Source organism: Dromiciops gliroides, chromosome 4 (assembly GCF_019393635.1).
Source record: "Dromiciops gliroides isolate mDroGli1 chromosome 4, mDroGli1.pri, whole genome shotgun sequence".
Lineage (NCBI taxonomy): Eukaryota > Metazoa > Chordata > Mammalia > Microbiotheria > Microbiotheriidae > Dromiciops > Dromiciops gliroides.
Window position 1 is genome coordinate 185,237,973 of NC_057864.1, and position 19,663 is coordinate 185,257,635.

Sequence of the window (19,663 nt, forward strand, 5' to 3'; positions counted from 1 at the left end):
TTGAAGCTGTATGTTTATGAAGGTCTCTGATACTGCCCTCTTTGGAATGGTCTGCTTTTCAAATTTGCTGAAGCTTTATCTGAGCTCTTTTCTGGAGACCCTTGTAACTTCTAGTTCTTGTAACTGCCCTACACCCTGAGTATGATAACCCCAATTTGAGTCAAAGACTTTAAATTTTGTCCACTGAGTAGACCCTCTTCCCAAAAGAGTACTTAAAGGCTGGGGAAGGAAACTGAAGAAATTGTGACTTACCCAAGGTTCTGTAACTAGGAAATGGAGAGCCAGGACTTGATCATTTGATCCCAAATTCATGGCTGTTTCCTTTACACTTTGATATGTGCTTTGTCCTAGAAGGACCCTGTCTACTTCTCTCTTGTCCAGAAATTGCCACATCTTTGGGACTTCTTGCTAATCAAGCTTTTGGTAAATCAACTCCCAACCAACCAGTCCCTAAATAATCTCAGAGCACCATCTCTTCCTCCTTCATTTCCAACTCAATCTGGAGTGGGAGCTACTCTGCCATCATGGAATATCCTTTCCAGGATGCTAGTAGGTCCTGTGTCTACCCTCCCCCCGACACTTCATTGCCTATTAGCTGGAAAGTTAGCAAAAGTCCAGCGAGATGCCTGGGTGCCCCCTAGCTATATTCCCATGTATCTTATTAACCCTGGTTTCTTTCTTTCTTCCTTCCTTCCTTCCTTCCTTCCTTCCTTCCTTCCTTCCTTCCTTCCTTCCTTCCTTCCTTCCTTTTTTTTTTTTTTGGTGGGGCAATGAGGGTTAAGTGATTTGCCCAGGGTCACACAGCTAGTAAGTGTCAAGTGTTTGAGTCATATTTGAACTCAGGTCCTCCTGAATCCAGGGCAAGTGCTCTATCCACTGTGCCATCCAGCTGTCCCAACCCTGGTTTCTTGAATCCCTCTGGTCAGGCTGTCTCTTGGCTTCTGGGTCCCTTGGCTCTTTGCTGCTTTGCTAGCATCACTGCTGACCTCCATCAGACACTGCTAAAAGGTACCTCTTCACTGTTCTCTAAGCAGAGCTGCAAATCTTTCCTTCATCCTGACTTCACTCTGGGTTCTACCACAGTGGGGAGGCTTAGTATTCCTAGCAAACCTCTCTTCCATTCCAACAACCACAATTTCATTTTGATTGCTGAGATGGATTTTTTAAAAAACCCAACTTTTCATTGATATATTTTATTTTTACATCACCTACATTTCTTCCTTTATCCTTCCTCCTGTCTCCTCCCAGAGAGCAATTTCCTATAACAAAAGATTTTTAAAAAAAAGGGGAAAATGAGCAGAACAAATCAATGTGGAAGATTTTTTTAACTTAAAAGAGCAAGAAGATAAAGAAGCAAAACCATCTCTATTTTTAAAAATCTGACAATACATGCGATAACCCACAACTTTGGATCCCACCTCTGAAAAGAAGTGGAAGGAGGTGCTTTCTTGTATGAGCTGGACTTTCTGACTTCCAAACCCAGCTTTCTGCATACTTTCATGGAGAGTGCCATCATCTCTTTTCTCTCCTTGGAAGCCCAAGCTACCATCCAGTTTCCCATGTAATTAAAACCGAAATTCATAATAGACATTACACAGCCCTTTGGCTTGTCTCCACTTTGTCCAGTGGGACAAATTCACTTGAGGCTTGTTACAGTCATTCTCTCCCAGCCCTACCACTTGATATATGTGTCTCATTTCTTTCTTTCTTTCTTTCTTTTTTTTTTTTTGGTGAGGCAATTGGGGTTAAGTGACTTGCCCAGGGTCACACAGCTAGTAATTGTTAAGTGTCTGAGGCTGGATTTGAACTCAGGTCCTCCAGAATCCAGGGCCAGTGCTCTATCCACTGTGCCACCTAGCTGCCCCTATCCCTTATCTTTCAATATCGACAAAGAAAAAAAAAACCTTAGTCTTTTTCATGGGGAAGTCCCTCTTTACAACATCTCCATCCCTACTACTGACAAATAAGCAGTACCCTATATTTTATGGGATCTCATAGGAGAAGCAGCAAGTCCAAGACTTATGGAATGAATGAATAAATGAATGAACTTAAAGAATGATTTCATCGGAAGTTAGTAAGTCCAAGTCTTAGAGAATTGGTGAATGGATGAATAAAAAACCAAACAAACACACTTATTAAGGTTTTACTATGAGCAAAGCATTGTGGGAAGCACTAAGGATACAAGTAGGAAAACAGGACAGTCTCCAATCTCAAGAAGCTAATCACCTTTCAACTTTCTTTTGCCATTGCTATATCTCTTAGTTGTTGTACTTCCAGTCCCTACTTCCTTTTTTCCTTCCCCGATAACACATATTACAGACCACAGGAGTACCTTTCTGGGGCTTCCTCAGAAGGGAAAAGGGTAAATGGGTCAAAATGTCTCAAGAATAAAATTATGAATACTGGAAGGTACACATAACAAAAAGTTACCAAGCCCTGAGAGAGGAATCGCAGGCTTGTTTAGGTATCTTATAGCTAAAGTTTTCCCCCTTCCCACTGAATTATTCCCTATACCTGAAGCTTCAACTCCATCATTTTGTATTTGACCCTCTTTTCCTACCACTAAACACCATTTTGAGAGTGGCTTTCTTAGGTACTCTAGATTAAGCTCATTTCTCCATTCTACAATCTCAGAATCACTCTTAGCCGATCAGGATGCCTTCCTAACTGCCACTGGGTTTGGCTGTCTTTGTGTCTTGGACGCCTCTACCAGCCTGGTGGAGTCTATGAACTTCTTACAATAATGTCTTTAAAATGCATAGAATAAAATACATAGGATCATAAAGGAAACCCATTATACTAAAATAAAATGATCACAATATTATGTTAAAAACTTGTAATAACTTAATTTTCCCACAGAAACAGATCTCAACCTTAATAAACAGTCTTTGCTAGTTGTTGTGCCCCAAAAGGTAAAAAATAAAAACACCTCATCATCTTTGGATGAACTTCTCTGCACTTAAGACCAGTGGATGCAAATTGTACTAAGCTAGTCTCATATGACAGATACAGGCTATATGGGCAATAGCCCAGTCAGTAATTGAAGCTTTTCAACTTGGTAAGACCTACTAGGGTTTGAACTCCAGAAGCATAGCCTTTAAGGACCCAGGCCACCTTCATGGTATTGGGAGGCAATAGAGGCATCCACTCACTCATTTCTGTAGCAAGAGACCATGCCTTACCCCCACACCAAAGGAGAACGAAAAATTATGTTTAACTTTCAATTAAGTCCAAAGTGCACCCAAGACTTAAAGAGCCATACCCCAGAACTGTCATGGTGGCCATTATTATTGATACATAATGATTACATTCACAATTCTTTGAGTGTAGAGAGATGATTCTATTTCTCTATAAAATGGGTGGGAGTGGGTTGTTGGGCTATATGTTCTTCTATATCTAAAGTCAGTTGGTCTTGGGACCTCCCTCTCTCCCTGAAATCTCACTGTCATCCTTCTCCAAGGTACAGTAGAAAAGTATTTTATCTGGATTCAGAGTTTCTGGGTTTGAATCTCAGTCCTGACTCTGTGTGATATTGGGCAGTTCACTTGACTTCTCTAGCATCATTCTTTGTCTTTAAAGGTCCTGAATTTGTTGTTAATTTTCTTAATTGTATTTCATATATAATGCTATAAATTTTATTTCATGCAATTAAAAAGTTATTCTGAGAAGGTGGTCTGTAGGCTTCACCAGATTGCCAAAGGTGTCTATGCCACAGTTAAGGACCACCAGATAAGATGCACACTAAGATCTAAATCTTTGATCTCACCAAAATAAGTTAGACACCAGACTCTTTGAAGAAGGCCATTTATTTCCAATATATAGACTGCACTTTTAAGACAGGATTTTTCAGAAGCAGAAACTTTTAGTTGTTGCCTAAAGAAAGGTGTTCCAATGACACATGGAAAGAAGAGACATGCCAAGATGGGAGGGGAAGAGTTGGGGGCAAAGTGGAATTTATCAACACTGTTACAGCACTTTTTAAATGAGCGAAACATCTTTAAAAATCCTTATAAATTCTTTATAATATGTTACACATTTAAAGACACTATTTACAAAAAAGGGGGGTGTGGGGAAAGAAATCCACTTTACAGCAAATCTTTGCATAAAACAGGAGAACTGCCAGCCAAGGAAGATGAAATCCTGTCAAGGCTTCCCTGGAATGACTGGATTTTGGAGTATGGTGGAGTCATCTGGTTATTTTCAGTCTATTTACAATGTAGGGGAGAGAGGTGGCAGCCCTACCCACCCACCTTGCAAGGAACAACTTGACTTTTTAGCCAGTGGGATGGGTATGTGTAGGTGAGTGTTGGTGGTGATGATCCCTGTCCCCTAAGGGAAATGGTGGCCCAGATGCTCAAGTCCTGAAAACAAGAGCAGACTGGGTTGGAAGAACAAAACAGAAGCAGAGGGAAAAAGGAGGAGGCACCTAGGGTTTCCCCTCCCCCCCAAAAAAACTGTATGGGGATCTTCCTACTGCAGCTCCCCATGGTCAAAGCCCTTCATGGGGTAAAGATTAGATCTCCGAGACATTTGGCAAACGTTTAGAGTTAGGGGAAGTCCCGATCTTTGTCTTTGCCTCAGGGGTGCGGACCCCTGTCTCTCCCTCTGACCTCACTTGGACAAGCAGCAGGGAACAAAGTGGGAATGATGGCCCAGTCTGCAGGGGTCGGGAAGAAGCAGGTGAAGGTTGACTTCTAGCAGGGACGCTTATAGACAGCAGGGGACAGCCTGAAAACTGCTACGGAAATTTGTTGGCTGGGACAACAGTGCACACAAATACAGACACACACAGCATACATCCACGTAAGGTAATAACTAGCTCCCCCCAGCCCCTACACATAGCTCCAGGAGATGCAAAATTGTTTACTACTCTCTCTCCCTAACTCCTGAGAATCAGATATCCGTGACTAGTGCTGGGGTCCGGATAGGGGGAGAAGTAAGCAACTGGCACCATTCATCTTTCCTTTAGAATAAAACCAAGGGGTGCCCTTCCCCTGCATAGTTAAAGGGGAATGTTTGGGCTCATGGGTGTAAGGCTCCGGAGGGGTACACGGAAGCAGACATACAGGTGGATTACAGAATGCCTGGAACTGTCTTCATTTTACCCCACTTATCCGGCTTTCATCTATTTCCCTCCCTTCTCTCTCTAGGGCTTATCTGCTTCTCTTGTCTTCCTGACTCGCTTTCTCTTTCCATCCCTGTCCTCTTCACACTCCCTCACTTTGTCCCCCAACTTCCCATTTTCTTCTCTCTCACCAATTCCAGCACAAAAACATCAACGCTAGAGACATCACTTGCCTTTTCCCCCTGTCTGGCCAAGCGGGAAAATAAAGGTGACTGGAGGGACAGGGGCAGCCCCACCCACTCCCATCTAAAGTTGGGGGGTCACAAGAGCAGAGAGGCGGCTCCGGGGTCACAGACACTGGTGGAGCCGCGACGGAGCTGTTCGCCGGGGCGCCTGGCTGCGCGAGGGGGCCGGCTCCCCGGCCGGAGGGGGCAGGGACGCCGAGGTGGAGGAGGAGGGCCGGGCCTTGGTGGACTCCAGGCTGCTGAGGCCCGAGTCCTTATTGTCACTGTGAGGCCGGGCCGGGGCCCCCTGGCCCGGGGACAGGGCGCCGCCCGCCCCCAGCTCCTTCCACTCGTTGAAGTTGAGGTCGGTCAGAGGGCTCTGCACCACTACCGTGTGCCGCCTCCAGCTGCTGCGGCGCCGCCGGGTTTCGGGGGACAGAGGCCTGCGGAGCTTCACCCCGAACATGTCGTCGGCCGAGCCCCGGAGCCGCAGCCGGAGCTGCTCCGTCAGCGAGGGGCGGGCGGTGAGGGCCGCCTTCCCCCCCGCCGCGGGCGGCGGCCGCAGCGACTCCTGGCTACTGGACGAGGCGGAGCCAGCGAGGTCGGCGGGGGGGTGGGGCGGACGGCCCCCGGAGCCCCCGTCGTCTCCGTCTGGCCGGCTCCGGGAGAGGCGGCGGCGGGCCAGGGTGTCGCAGTGCATCAGGTGGTGGGAGCTGAAGGAGGGCCGGCGGGGTAACCGGCCCTCGGGCCCCGGGCGCGGCCCGCCGCCGCCCTCCGTGTCGGTCTCCACGTGGCTCAGCTCGCTGCGCTCATCGTCGGCCTCGTCGCCGGCGCCCCCGCCGCCCCCGCCGCGGCCCTCGGCCCCCGAGCACACGCTGCGGTCCATGGTGGATAGGGTGGAGTAGCCGGAGACTATGGAGCGGGTGTCGGCGGCGGGCCGCTCCGCAGCCCCCTCCTTGGGGCCCTGCGGGGGGCTGTGGCGGCCCGGCGCCCCGAGGTCACCGGCTTCCGGCGGCCGCCCTCCGGGGCCGGCGTGGGCCTGGGCCGCCGCCGCCGCCGGCAGCCCGGTCCCCGGCTTGTGGGCCTCCTGCTCTGAGTCATCGTCCGTGCTGCTCCCCAGCCCCCGAGCTTCGCACCTCTTCTTGCGTTTGCGGTTCACCGCCGAGATAAAGGAGATCGCCAGCATCTCCCGCGTGTACGGCTCTTTCTTTGGAGCCCACGAGCCCTTGGGGAGAGAAGGGAGGGTCAGTTAGGAGACACGCAGACCTCCAATCTGGGGCTCCGGGGCCCAACTGTCTCCCAGCTAGCGCTAGCTCCCAGCTTCTTAAACGGGGCGGTTCAGTCACGGAATGTGGGGGTCACGAAAAATTTGGCACCAGTAAAAAGTTACGTATACCTACCTGTTTTATATACCTAGACACCCGGGGTCTCGGGCGAAAAGGAGTCGCGAGTGGAAAAAGTTTAAGAAGTCCTGCCCCTAGGGGCATCTAGGTGGCACAGTGGATAGAGCACTGGCCCTGGATTCAGGAGGACCTGAGTTCAAATCCAGCCTCAGACACTTAACACTTACTAGCTGTGTGACCCTGGGCAAGTCACTTAACCTCAACTGCCTCACTAAAAAAAAAAAAAAAAAAAGTCCTGCCCTAGCTAGCCCTCCCTAACACACTCAACTGGTCTGGAAATGCTTAATCCATCCTCAGATCTTGTGTGGGAGAGGGATTGGTCGGCTTTTGCTTGGCCCCAGGAGCAGAAGTAGGACTAATGGGTGGAAGCTAGAGATCTGGGCTCAATATAAAGAAAAAGAAAAAAAAAAGAAAAAAGGATGTTAATTAACTCCCTTAAGGCTATAATTGATAGGGGAGTGGTCAAACTTCCACACCTGGAGTTCCCTCACACTGATGAAATCACCAGTCAAGATGCCAATTTTTACCACCCCTTCCCAACCCCTAAAAAGGGGGAAATATATAAATGCTTAGAGTTGTCTACAATGGAACGAACTGCCTCAGGGGGTGGTAAGGTCCCTATCATTGGAAGTTCACAGGCTGGATGCCCCGTTGTTGAGGATGGTGAAAGGCCAATCCTGCTTCAGGTAAGGACTGGACTAGACGACCTCTGAGGTTCCTTCCAAGCCTGTGGTGATGTGACAGTGGGGACTGTAGGCATCCTTTATTTACTGGGAAGGTTTCTGGTGTTTCTTGGTTATGAATAAAAACCAGCTCTTAGTCCTTGAAAAATACTTTTGATTATATGGGGTAAAGTCCTTTCATTCGGTTTTTAAATTGTTTATTTTTACATACATGCTATATGCAACATATATTCTGTTAAAGGTTTTTACCCTGAGTCTATTGATGGAAAATGAATGGGGGTGGGGGGAGTTGCAAAGAGGTAAATTTCAGCTCTGTGGCAACTTCCTAGGAGGGCTACAAGTGAAACCAGTGATCTCAGGAAAGAAGAGGTCTTTGAGCAAAAGCTAAGTGGACAGTCTTTTCCTCACCCACACCTTCCCTCTTCTCTGCATCTCCCTCTTTTCTATGTTCTTCTCTGTGGACAGAGTACTTGGCATGAGTAAGGAAGACCTGAGTTCAAATGTAGCCTCAGACTTGTCCTGGCTGTGTGACCCTGGGCAAGTCACAACTTCTGTTTACCCCAGTTAACAGCACCTACCTCCAAGGGTTGTTTTGAGGATCAAATGAGATAATACTTGTAAAGCACTTAGCACAATGCCCGGCACACAGTAAGCACTATATAAATGTGAGCTATCATTATTGTAACCAATTGTTCTCTCTCTGTTTTGGGGGAGGAGGTATTGTGAATTTGGCAGATTACCTTTATTCTTTTGGTCAAAAATCATAGGAGCAGAGATTTAGAGCTGGAAGGCATCTTAAAAGTTACCGAGGGGCAGCTAGGTGGCTCAGTGGATAAAGCACTGGCCCTGGATTTAGGAGGACCTGAGTCTAAATCTGGTCTCAGACACTTGACACTCACTAGCTGTGTGACCTCGGGCAAGTCACTTAACCCCCATTGCCCCCCGCAAAAAAAAAAAGTTACCGAGTCCAGTCCCACTTTACAGATGAGGAAATTGAAGCCTAGGGGAGTTTGGTAACATGTTCATGGTCCCATACTAACCCAGATACTCCTACTTCAAATCTGGTGCTCTTTCCATAGCACCATGAAGCCCATTTTGCAGATGAGTAAACCGAGGCCAAGAAAAGCTATGGCTTGCTCAGGATGATATAACTTTAAAAAAAAGTCTGAGGCAGGATTAGAACTCAGGTCTTCCTGACTGTTCCAAGATATTTCCTTTATGACTTCAAACACTGCTTTTGTATGGTATGCTAGAACTGGAATCAGGGAGAGCAGTGTTCAAATCCTGACTGTGACACTTGTCCATAGCCACAAAGATAATTGTCATAATCATTAAGTGATTCTCTGAGCCTCGGTTTATTCATCTGTAAAATGAGGGTGATAAAACCTGTAATACTTACTTTGTAAGAAGTGTTGTGAGGCTTCAATGGGATAATATGTATAAAATATAAAATAGGTGTTGGTTTTTAGTAACATCTTCACATTCCCCAGTTTGAATAGGGGACCGAGAGAAGGAAGAGAGCAGATGGCCCATCTGAGAATATCTGTGGGATCCCATAAAAGATATTGCTGGGGGCCACAAGAAATCCCAGGATTGAGAATTTTAAGAGGTCAAATAAATCTTAGAGGTCATCTAATTCATCCATCTTCCCATGGAGGGATGTCTTTTATGATCTGCAGGGATGGCCGTCTGGACTCTTCTTGAACACTCTGCAGTGACAAGAAGCTCACTACTTAACAACAGACACCATTCTATTAGTGAATAGCTGTTAGAAAATCCTTCCTCACAATTTGGACTTTACCTCTTTTTTCTCCATTAGAGAGGCCTTCAAATTTCTAAAGATACCCACTGACACCCACAGCTATGTATGTCTTCTCTTTTGTTGTTATTGTTGTTCAGTCCGATTCGACTCTTTACAGAATTTTCTTGACAAACATACTGGAGTGCTTTGCTATTTCCTTCTCCAGCTCATTTTACAGATGAGGAAATGGAGGCAAACAGAGTTAAGTGACTTGCTCAGGGTCACACAACCAGTATGTGTCTGAGACCATATTTGAACTCAGGAAGATGAATCTTCCGGACTCCTGACCTGGCACCTAGCTGCCCCATGTCTTCTCTACTGAAAGTCAAATTGGGGGATATTCTAGTCAATGAGACATCATTCAAACTGTGGAGAGGAAGTAGGATACACAAGGAAAAGCACTAGATTTGGACATTCACTAGTAGTATGATCCCGGCCAAGTAATTTAATATCTTTCCGGGGGGGGGGTTTCCCCTCATGTGTAAAACTTATAATATTTGTACTGTCTGCCTCAATTTTTGTTGTGTTGTGTGGTTTTTTAAGTAAAGCACTCTTTGGAAGTCCTGTTGTTGGTGATATGTTGGACTCTTCCCAACCCTGTGGACTATAATGACCTTGGGCTTTTCTTTGCTATTGGAATGGTTTGCCATTTCCTCTTCAGTGGATACAGGCAAACAGAGGTTAAGTGAATTGCCCAGGGTCACATAGCTAGTAAGTATCTGAGGCTGGATTTGAACTAAGGTCTGCTTCACTCCAGGCCCAGAACTCTATCCCCTGAGCCATCTACTTGCCTCTAAATGGGAGCCTTAAAGTACTATACGTCATGATTGTTCAGAAGACACTAGAATTAAGAGTGCCTGGGCTAAAATACCAGTCTTGCTGCTATTTTTTCAACCTGGCCAAGTCATCCCTCTGGGCCATCTCACTGTCCTCTTCTCTAAAATGAAGAGAGTGAACAAGAGCAATAGTTCCCATTTAGTAGTTCAGGAACCCCTTAGGAATTTGTGCTAAAAATTCTTTAATGGTGCCTGAAGCAGTAAATAATTGTAAAGAGGATTCTGAGTAGTATACTAAAATGACCCCGGGGGCTCATATTGTTGTTGTTGTTGCTGAAAAACAACAACAAAAATGTTGGCAACCACTACACTGGAATGAGGCCCAGAAAAGCTGTGACTTGCTCTGGGTGACACAGCTACAAAAGTCTGAGGCAGAATGACTTATTGCTTACTGCTAGCTTACTTCCAGATCTAAACTCTAGGAAACGATGAGACAAACCGAGGGTCAACAGAAAGTGAGGTCACAGAGAGATCAATGTGTGTGTAGGAAGGGGCGATAAGGAAAGGAATCTTAGGGAGCTCAGTGAGATGAGAAGTCTTGGAAGTCAAATACAGAACTCAACTATAACTGCTGGATTGAGACCAATGCTTTGGAATAACCGATAGATGAGAGGTTTTTCCTTAAAACATTTCTTCATTGGTGAAATAGGGGTGAGAAAAATCTGTAGTACCTACTTTCCTAAAATGTTTGTGAGATTCCAATGGGATAATCATGTCAATGACAAAATAGTTGTTGATAGGGGCAGCTAGGTAGCACAGTGGATAAAGCACTGGCCCTGGATTCAGGAGGACCTGAGTTCAAATCCAGCCTCAGACACTTGATACTTATTAGCTGTGTGACCCTGGGCAAGTCACTTAACCCTCATTGTCCCGCAAAAAAAAAAAAATTGTTGATTTTTTTTAATGATCTTTTTCACCTCCACTTTGAATAGGGAGCAGAGAAAGGGAAGTAAACAGTTTTTATCTGAGACTGTCCTGTCTTAGGAGGATGTTACTCAGTATGAGAGGCAGTGTGGTATGATGGATAGGGATCTAGTCCCAGGTCCAGTATCTACCACATATTAGCTGTGTGATCTTAGGCAAATCACTTGATCTCAGTGCCCCTGAGCAATTCTTTAAGTTGCAGAGAAGGTGCTGATCTGCGTTGGTTGAGGGAGTTCCCTATGTCAATGAAATCCCAAGTCTAGTCTCTATCACTATGATATATGTCCCCCAAACCTGCTGATCTAATCTGGCAGCTACAGCCTCCCTTTACCCAGAAACCCTCTTCTGCCAACTACATCCTATTTCAGCCACTCCCTCTCCTTAAGTCATCGGACTGTTGAATGTCTTTTGTTTATTTTGCAAATGCACCTCTGAAGAACGTCCGTTTCAAAAAAATTCAAAATACTCCTAACAACTAAATAAATACAAATAGGTATACTGGGATATAATAGATATGCTGGGGCAAATAGAAAACTTTAAACATTTAGGTTTAAAATCAATTAACTCCAAGGAATACTAGATGGAAGAGATGTTGATTGGCAGAAGCTTATGTGAAAAAACAAAAAACTAAACAAGGGGAATCTAGATGGCGAAGTGGATAGAGCACTGACCCTGCCTGGAGTCAGAAGGGCATTGCAACTTCCTCCCCAATAGAATTTAAGCTCTTTGAGGGTAGGGACAACTTTTCTTTCTTTCTCCTTTTTCTTCCTTCCTTCCTTCTCTCTCTCTCTCTCTCTCTCTCTCTCTCTCTTTCTTTCCTTCTCCTTCCTCTCCTCCCCCCCCCTTGATATCGTATCCCCTAGCACCTAGCCCAGTGCCTACTAGATAGAACACACTTAGTCAATGGCTGATGAATGAGCTTTCTGTAGCTCCAGAGGGCAAAACTAGGGTCGATGGAGTGAGGCAGATAAGGGTTCAGTTTAAGAAAGAACATTTTTAACAATCAGCACCTTTTGAAAAAATGAATAGGGATTTTTATTTATTTATTTTGGTGAGGCATTTGGGGTTAAGTGACTTGCCCAGGGTCACACAGCTAGTAAGTGTCAAATGTCTGAGGCCGTATTTGAACTCAGGTGCTCCTGAATTCAGGGCTGGTGCTCTATCCACTGCGCCACCTAGCTGCCGCAGGAATAGGGATTCTTGCAATGGAGTGAACTCTCTATTACTAGAAGTATTCAAGCAGAGGCTGAACGACTCCCCAGGGTTATTATAGCAGAGATTTCTAGGAGGTTGGACTAGATGGCTTTTGCAGTCCTATTCCACTCAAAGATCCTATGTAACGCACACCTTGTGGTTCAGTTGTTTCATTTGTGTCCGACTCTCCATGACCCCATTTGGGGTTTTCTTGACAAAGATACTGGAGTAGTTTGCCATTTCCTTCTCCAGCTCTCATTTGACAGATGGGGAAACTGAGGCAAACAGGGTTAAGTGACTTGCCCAGGGTCATGTAGCTAGTAAGCATCCAAGGCCATTATTTGAACTCAAGAAGAGAAAATCTGATTCCAGTCCTGGTGCTCTGTGCACTATGGTGCCACCCAGTGGCCCGATTGTATTGTAGAAGAAAATGTCAAATGAACTTGATCCAAGGGCCCCCAGAGAGTGAAATTCCAAACTGGGGCGGGGTGGTTCTGGGGTAAAAGACATCATTCTCTTTGGGGATTCCAAAACCCCCCAAATTCCTGCCTTCAGGGAAGATCGTGATTTATGATTCTGTCCTTTTGTCACTGTATCCCAAGCTCCCAGCACATAATGCCTTTAATTAATGTTTACTGAGTTGAACAATGGGACAAGCTAGGACTGACAACTGTTGTTTGGAAGTAACTGGATTGTTTTCTTTGATATTCCCACTTCTAATTATACCGCCCTCTTAGCAAAATCTGCTTCTTTTTATCTTCCAAACATTGGCCCTCTAAGTGGGTGTAGCATAGTGGAAAAGGACACTGAACTTAGAATCAAGAGGACTGTGTTCAAATCCTGCCTCACACAGTCATGTGACTTTGGGCAAGGTATTTAACCTCTTCTGGACTGTTTGCTCCTCTGTAAAATGAAGGGAGTTGAAGAGGAGGTTGGACTTGATAACTCTTAGCTACCTTCCAGCCCTAAATCTATGAGTATTTGTGAATTTTTATATTGCTTTTCCCCTTGTAAACAAAACCTATGTTCATGGTCTGGAAGGTATATGAGTGCTAGACTTGGGCAGCTAGGTGACACCATAGTTAACAGAGCACCAGGCCTGGAGTAAGAAAGACTCCCTAAGTTCAAATCCGGCCTCAGACACTTCCTAGCTGTGTGACCCTGGGCAAGTCACTTAACCCTGTTTGCCTCAGTTTCCTCATCTGTAGAATGAGCTGGAGAAGGAAATGGCAAAACACTCCAGTATCTTTGCCAAGAAAACCCCAAACGGGGTCACAAAAAGTAGAATACAACTGAACAACAACAAACAGACTTGGACATCCAAGTAATAGTGGCAGTGGCCTAAGAATAGGGAAAGGTAATAAGGCAATTAATTGCAGCAGACCTCTGTTTCAGAGAGCCAAAGGGGTCCAAGAAAGATAATTGTAGATTTGGTGCCTGGAGTGGGGGCTCAGTGATCATTGAAATGATTTAGAAAGTAGTACAAGTGGGGGTAGCTAGGTGGCTCAGTGGATAAAGCACCAGCCCTGGATTCAGGAGCACCTGAGTTCAAATCCAGCCTCAGACACTTGATACTTAACTAGCTGTGTGACCCTGGGCAAGTCACTTAACCCTCATTGTCCCATGGGAAAAAAAGACTAAGGAAAGTAGTACAATCTTCTCTCCCTTTTTTTTGCAGAGCTGAGGTCAACTGCTGGTGTGGCACCTTGAAAATACTATCAGATTCCATGGATAGGGAGGTTAGTTTTGCTGAAATGTTTTGGTCTCTTGTTCTTTCTCTCCCCTCTTGGTAGGTAGCTAAATCAGATAGTGGCTAAAGTTGGGGGTTTGTAGAGAGGAAGTCCTGAATTCAAATCCTGCCTCGGATACCCACTAGCCATGTGATTCTGGGCAAGTTTTTTGTTTTGTTTTTTTGGGGGGTGAGGCAATTGGGGTTAAGTGACTTGCCCAGGGTCACACAGCTAGTAAGTATTAAGTGTCTGAGGCCAGATTTGAACTCAGGTCCTCCTGAATCCAGGGCCAGTGCTCTATCCACTGCACCACCTAGCTGCCCCACAAGTTGTTTTTAACCTCTCCTAGCCTCAGTGTCCTCATCTGTAAAATGGGGATAATAATAGCACCTACCTTTCTGGAGTATCATGGGGGTCGAATGAGATAATATGTGTAAAAAACTTCACAAATAATAAGCACTTAACTACTGACTGATTGACTGACTGTTACAAGGCATGGCTCACTGGGGAGGGAGAGGAGGAGAAAAGATCTATCTGGAAGCCAAGGACACTAAGAAGTTTTTAAGTAGTACAGAGTATAAGCTCTGAGGCCCAGTGCAAAGATCTCTCTGATTGGCTACAACAAAAAAGTAGAATCTTCCAGAAACTAACCAAGATCAACAAGACTTGAGGTTTCTGGGGCAGTAAGTATGTATGAATCCTTCCCACCCTACCCACCAGGCCCAGAGACGGCAGAAAACAGAACTCTTAAGCCTCAGGACCTTGGCTTCCAGAGAGCTAAAATGAGCCATAGAATCTCCAAACTGAAATAACCTAAAACATGTTAGTGCACTCTAAAATGCCCTCCATCTGTGGGTACCCAGCTTCTGCTCTGAAGACTGCCAGTGACAGCACCTTTATTACCTCCTTTCCTCCACCATCTTGGCTCCACCACTTTTATTACCTCCTGATAACAGTTCTACTAATTTTCAGCTGCCTCTAATTACTAATAATATTTTCTCCCTTTTAGGGGTTATTTTTGTTTTGATTTCATCAGTGTGGGAGAAACTCCCATTGTGGAAACTCCCTCCATTGCAGCAAATCATGATCTCATCTTCAACTCTACAGCCTTAGAAAATTAATTTACTCTTTTCCTCTTGTGTTAAAGCCCAAATCTACATCCCTTTAGCTACCATGCATTGGTCCTACTTTTGTCTTGTGGGCCACATAAAACAAGTCTAATTTTTCTTCTACACAAAATCTGGAAGAATTAAACACTTTCAGATTTTTAGAAGAAAAGAACAAAAAAAAACCCTTTGGGATACAGCCATTTATGTCCAATATCCAAGTGAACTATTGTTTGGGGAATTATAGCATCTATTCTCTTGTTTTCAGCTGTTTAAAATCTGTTCATTCCCTTTCCTTGTTTTATGTCTTATTTCAACTAGACTTTACATTCCTTGAGGGCAAGGAATGGATCATATTCATTTCTTTGGGAATGCTCTGCATATAGTAAGCACTACACCCAGTTAAAATACGGTGATGAATGTATTCACAACAAATATTTTAATCATCTGATGAATACTTCCTATCACTCAACTTGTGAGATACTTCCTTATCCCCACTAGGTGGCGTGTATCTTCTGGGAATAAAAATTATTTGAGTGCTGTTCAGTCGATTTTGAGACTTTTTTTTAAAAAATCACATAACATATTATAGAGCCAAACATGCATGTTTTGGAATTATCTGACATTGGGAGCCTATTAATTTTCTGGCTTACCTGTATTCACACTGATAATTGGGAGCTGGCTGGCTGTTCTAAAGATGAATGAGGAGACTCTCCATTCCCCTTTACCCGCTCATTCCTATGTTTCTCATATACCTCTTCCCTCCAACCAAGAGTAAACTCTCCATAGTCTAACCTCCACCCCTCATACTGTAGGAGGCACTCAGGAAACTCCCTTGACCAACCATTAGAAATGCACAGAGCCCCAATTCCCTAAGTATAAGACCCACCCATCCCTACCTTACCTTGGACTTGGTAGAACCACAGTTGATAGAATCTGTAGGCAAGAGACAAAAAGAGAAATGGAAGTTGGATGGGGAACAGGCAGAGAAGATGAGGGAGGGAAGAGAGCACACTTTGGGAATATAATCCCTCTCTTCAATGGCTTCAGAAACCAGGGAACTGCCCATTTAAGGAAGAGATGTCAGGTACCACTTCCTTTCAAAATAGGAACTGACATCAAGGTTCGGGCCTTGAGGCATGACATGACCTCAGTTATTTCATTTGCCCTCCAGTCAAGGGAGAATATTAGTGGGGTCTCTTCTTTCCCACCTCCCACCCCTGTGTTAATATGAAGCACTGGAGCAGAAAGGCAAACAAGTCAGACCAAAACCACACAGACCACAATGGGGAAACACAGCAGATCACAGATGTCCTACATACATGGAGGCCAGAGTGGGAGGAGGAGGAGGAATAGAGGGAGGGAAGGGAGTTGGAAAAGGATGTTTGTTCTTCCCCCAACCCCAGGCTGGGAGAATGGGGCCATACGGGGCTGTTGAGTTAAAGGAGGCAGGAAACAAACTGAAGGAGGTCAAGGAGGTCGTCCTGATGCCCAGTTCTCTCTGGCATCAATTAGGGCTTGGTTTGGGTCTTTTTAAGTGGAAGGGAGGGGCAGGGTAAGAGTGGACATAAGGAAATAATGGCTATGTAAATTTGTACTCAGCGTGGCTTCTGGGAACCGCATTCTGTGGGTTTGTAAAATGGCGATGGGGCCTCATAGGAAGGAGGCGATAGAGAAGATGCTTGTCATGGCTACTTTCTCTTTCCATGAGATTTAAGTGGGGGCAATAAATTGACTCTGGGCTTGGATGAGGGTGGGGGCCCCAGTTAATCCACACTGCCTGGCAAGCAGGTTAGGCCTCTTCTCCCTCATACTGACATCACCAAACAGACACCACCCCTTTCCACCCACCTCCAGACAGTGAGAAGAGCAATGATGAGCTGACCACACAGTGACAAGCACAGCCCGCGGAGGTAGAGAGTTAGTAGTGGGTGATTAGAAGAAACAGGGTCTTCCCTTCATTCCCCTCCCTTTCTGAGCATAGAAATCAGCTTCTGAGTGAGTCCCCCTTTTGGTCATGTTTATATGCCCCTCCCCAAGTCTGTCTTCTCTGGAAGCCTCTGAGGGCTAGGGACCTTGGCGTCCCAAATTAGAAAAACAAATCATTACCTGGGCTTTTCATATTCTTTCAAGTCACGGTGGAGTGGGAGCATGCACTGTGTGTGTATATGTGTACATATGCATGCGTGTGTGTGTGTGTGTGTGTGTGTGTGTGTGTGTGTGTGTATAGGGCTGTGCTGGTAGTGAATACTATGAAGTGTAGAGAAGCCCAGAGTCAGAATCTAGTCCTACCCTGAGACTCTGACTTAGCTTCGTGTGTGGGTGTAGGTGACCCCCACCCGCTCCTACCCTCTGCCACTGCTACCACACTGATCCCAAATATTCCCACCTACTCTACTTGGCACCTCCCCACCCCTATCTTCTTATAATCACCCACTAGGGTTAGTATCCAAGAGAGCTGAGAAACCACACACTGTACCCTTTAAATCTCCAACAGGTCCGCTGGAGGAAAAAGGAGAGGGAAACAGAGGAGCAGGAAGAGAAAGAGAGAGAAAAGGAAGAAGGGAGAAAAGGAAAGGGGAGGAGAGAACAGGAGAAAAGAAGAGAAAAGACAGAGGTCAGGAAGACAGAGAAAGCAGAGATGGGTATAAGGAGAGAAAAGAAATATTAACAAAGAAACAGTGCCCAGGGGCCAAGGGGGCGCGCGCACAAGCCAGAATTAAAGGAAATTAAAGGCTCAGGAAAGAAACCAGGGAAAGAAGCCAACCCTTGGGGTTGAGGGGAGGTGGGGAGCACTGGGCCAAGCTGGTTCCTCCCCAAGTTGGAGGGGATGGTCTCTTCACCCAACTCCTCCCTCCACCTTAGCTGCTGCATGCAAGGGTGGGAGGAGGGGGCTGCCAGTGGGAAAGGAGGGGAAGTAGGGGGCCCAGGAAAGGAGCTGTGATGGGCTGGCCCTGGTGGAGATTCCCCAACCATATCCAAAGGTTCACTCACCTGAACCTGCCTCTCCAGGGGGCATGGTCCTGCCAATGTTGGGCAGTAGGTACTCTATATTGGGCACTGATTGGGATTCCTTTTCATCTACTGGAGTCTGAAACAGAGAGCCAAGATTGTCTTCCCCTTCCCATCAGCACCTCCGGAAGAGAGGGAGGGCAGCTAGTCCCACTAAAAGACTGAGGGCAGAGACACTTTCTCCCATTTAACTGGGAGCTCCCTCAGGGCAAAATCTGTGTCTTCCTAGTCAGACAGGAAGCTTCCTGAGGGCAGGGACCAAGTCTCTCTCATCAAAATGAGAGCTCCTCAGGACAAAGAAAGTCTTTTCAATTCTCTTTCTCCTTCATCCCCACCCATTAAGTGCCTAGCACTGAACTCTGGGGACACCCTGTTACTCTCTACCTACCATATATTTTGGTGTCTACTGGGACATCCTGCTCCTAACCCCTCAGAAGGACACTCCCCTTCCCCAAAAGCCCTCAGAATGACTTACTCTCTCTCCTTTTTCTTCATCATCACTGAAGAACCAGTCTGACTGCAGAAAAAACAAGGTGGGGATAAGGGTTACATTGGGGTGGCAGGGGTATTGAGAACAGATAAATAAGGTGCCCCAAATTCTACCCTCCTCCTCCTTTACTGGGCTTCTCTTTATTTTGTCTCAGTTTACCCTTTGAACTGGCCTGGCTCAAAGAGTAAATTGAGACACATTAAGGAGAAGCCCAGTAAAGGAGGAGGAGGTCTCAGAATCTTAGTGCTGGGGGATATCTTAAGATGCCATATGGGGTCTAGTCCAGGCCCTGCCTGAAACATGTTTGGTTGATTGGTTGTTGTCCTTCATTCTTGAAGAGGACTAAAATGACATCACTATGTTGGGGTCAAGGGACAGTGTGTCTGATAGTGTGTCAGACCAATACCAGCCCAGAAGGCTCCACCACAGGCCAGGCACGAATGGTCCACAGGAACATTTGGAGTGGAGAGGGCCCTAAATTAGAGTTTCTTTTGAGTTCCTGCAATTCTGCTTCGTTCATCATTTACATGATGCCTGAACAACTGCGGTGACAGAGAGCTCACCAACTCCCAACACAACCATTCCATTTGTGGACAACTCTGATTATTAAGAAATACTTTGTAAGAAGCCCACATCTGCATTTCTCTGGCCCTAGTCCTAACTTTGTGTCCTTGTCCTTGTTCTAACTCCTCAGCAAAAGAAATCTAACTCCTCTTCTGAAGTCATTATTCTTCAAATACTTGGATAGCTATCGTGAACCTCCAAGTTTTCCTTCAAGCCAAATGTCTGGCTCCCCCTAGACAATGCTGTGTCCCTGGCTATCCTTTCCAGTACTCACTGCACCTTCTTTCTACTCTTCTTGCAGTCCAGTCCACCCTACTTGGGGCAGCTAGGTGGCTCAGTGGATAGAGTACTGACCCTGGAGTCAGGAAGACATGAGTTCAAATTTGGCCTCAGACACCTGACACTTACTAGCCTGTGTGACCCTGGGCAAATCCCTTAATCCCGACTGCCTCAAACATCCAGAGCCATCTCCAGTCATCCTGAAAATATAGCTTACCACTGGACCCAGATGGAGAGAGTGAGGCTGGTGATTTTGCATAGCCCTCCCTCACTTAAATTCAATTCACTGTAAGTCACAATGTCACCTTTTTGAGAACAAAGGACAAACAACAACCACCTCCCCAAAGCACTG

The 19,663-nt window shown here is 45.8% G+C and overlaps 1 protein-coding gene across 6 annotated transcripts in view; it reads right to left on the reverse strand.

The window, feature by feature from the left end:
• Positions 1-3,790: 3,790 nt before the first annotated feature.
• The window catches only part of ARHGAP23 (Rho GTPase activating protein 23), a 138,644-nt gene continuing 122,771 nt past the window's right edge, over positions 3,791-19,663 (reverse strand). For all 6 annotated transcript variants that reach the window (XM_044002236.1, XM_044002238.1, XM_044002235.1 and 3 more), the window contains 4 exons: positions 18,454-18,495; positions 17,961-18,057; positions 15,871-15,902; positions 3,791-6,514 (listed from right to left, as the gene is read on the reverse strand). In XM_044002236.1, coding sequence (XP_043858171.1) covers positions 5,414-6,514; positions 15,871-15,902; positions 17,961-18,057; positions 18,454-18,495 — 1,272 coding nt within the window. In that variant the 3' untranslated portion in view covers positions 3,791-5,413. The remainder of the gene's footprint in view (positions 6,515-15,870; positions 15,903-17,960; positions 18,058-18,453; positions 18,496-19,663) is intronic.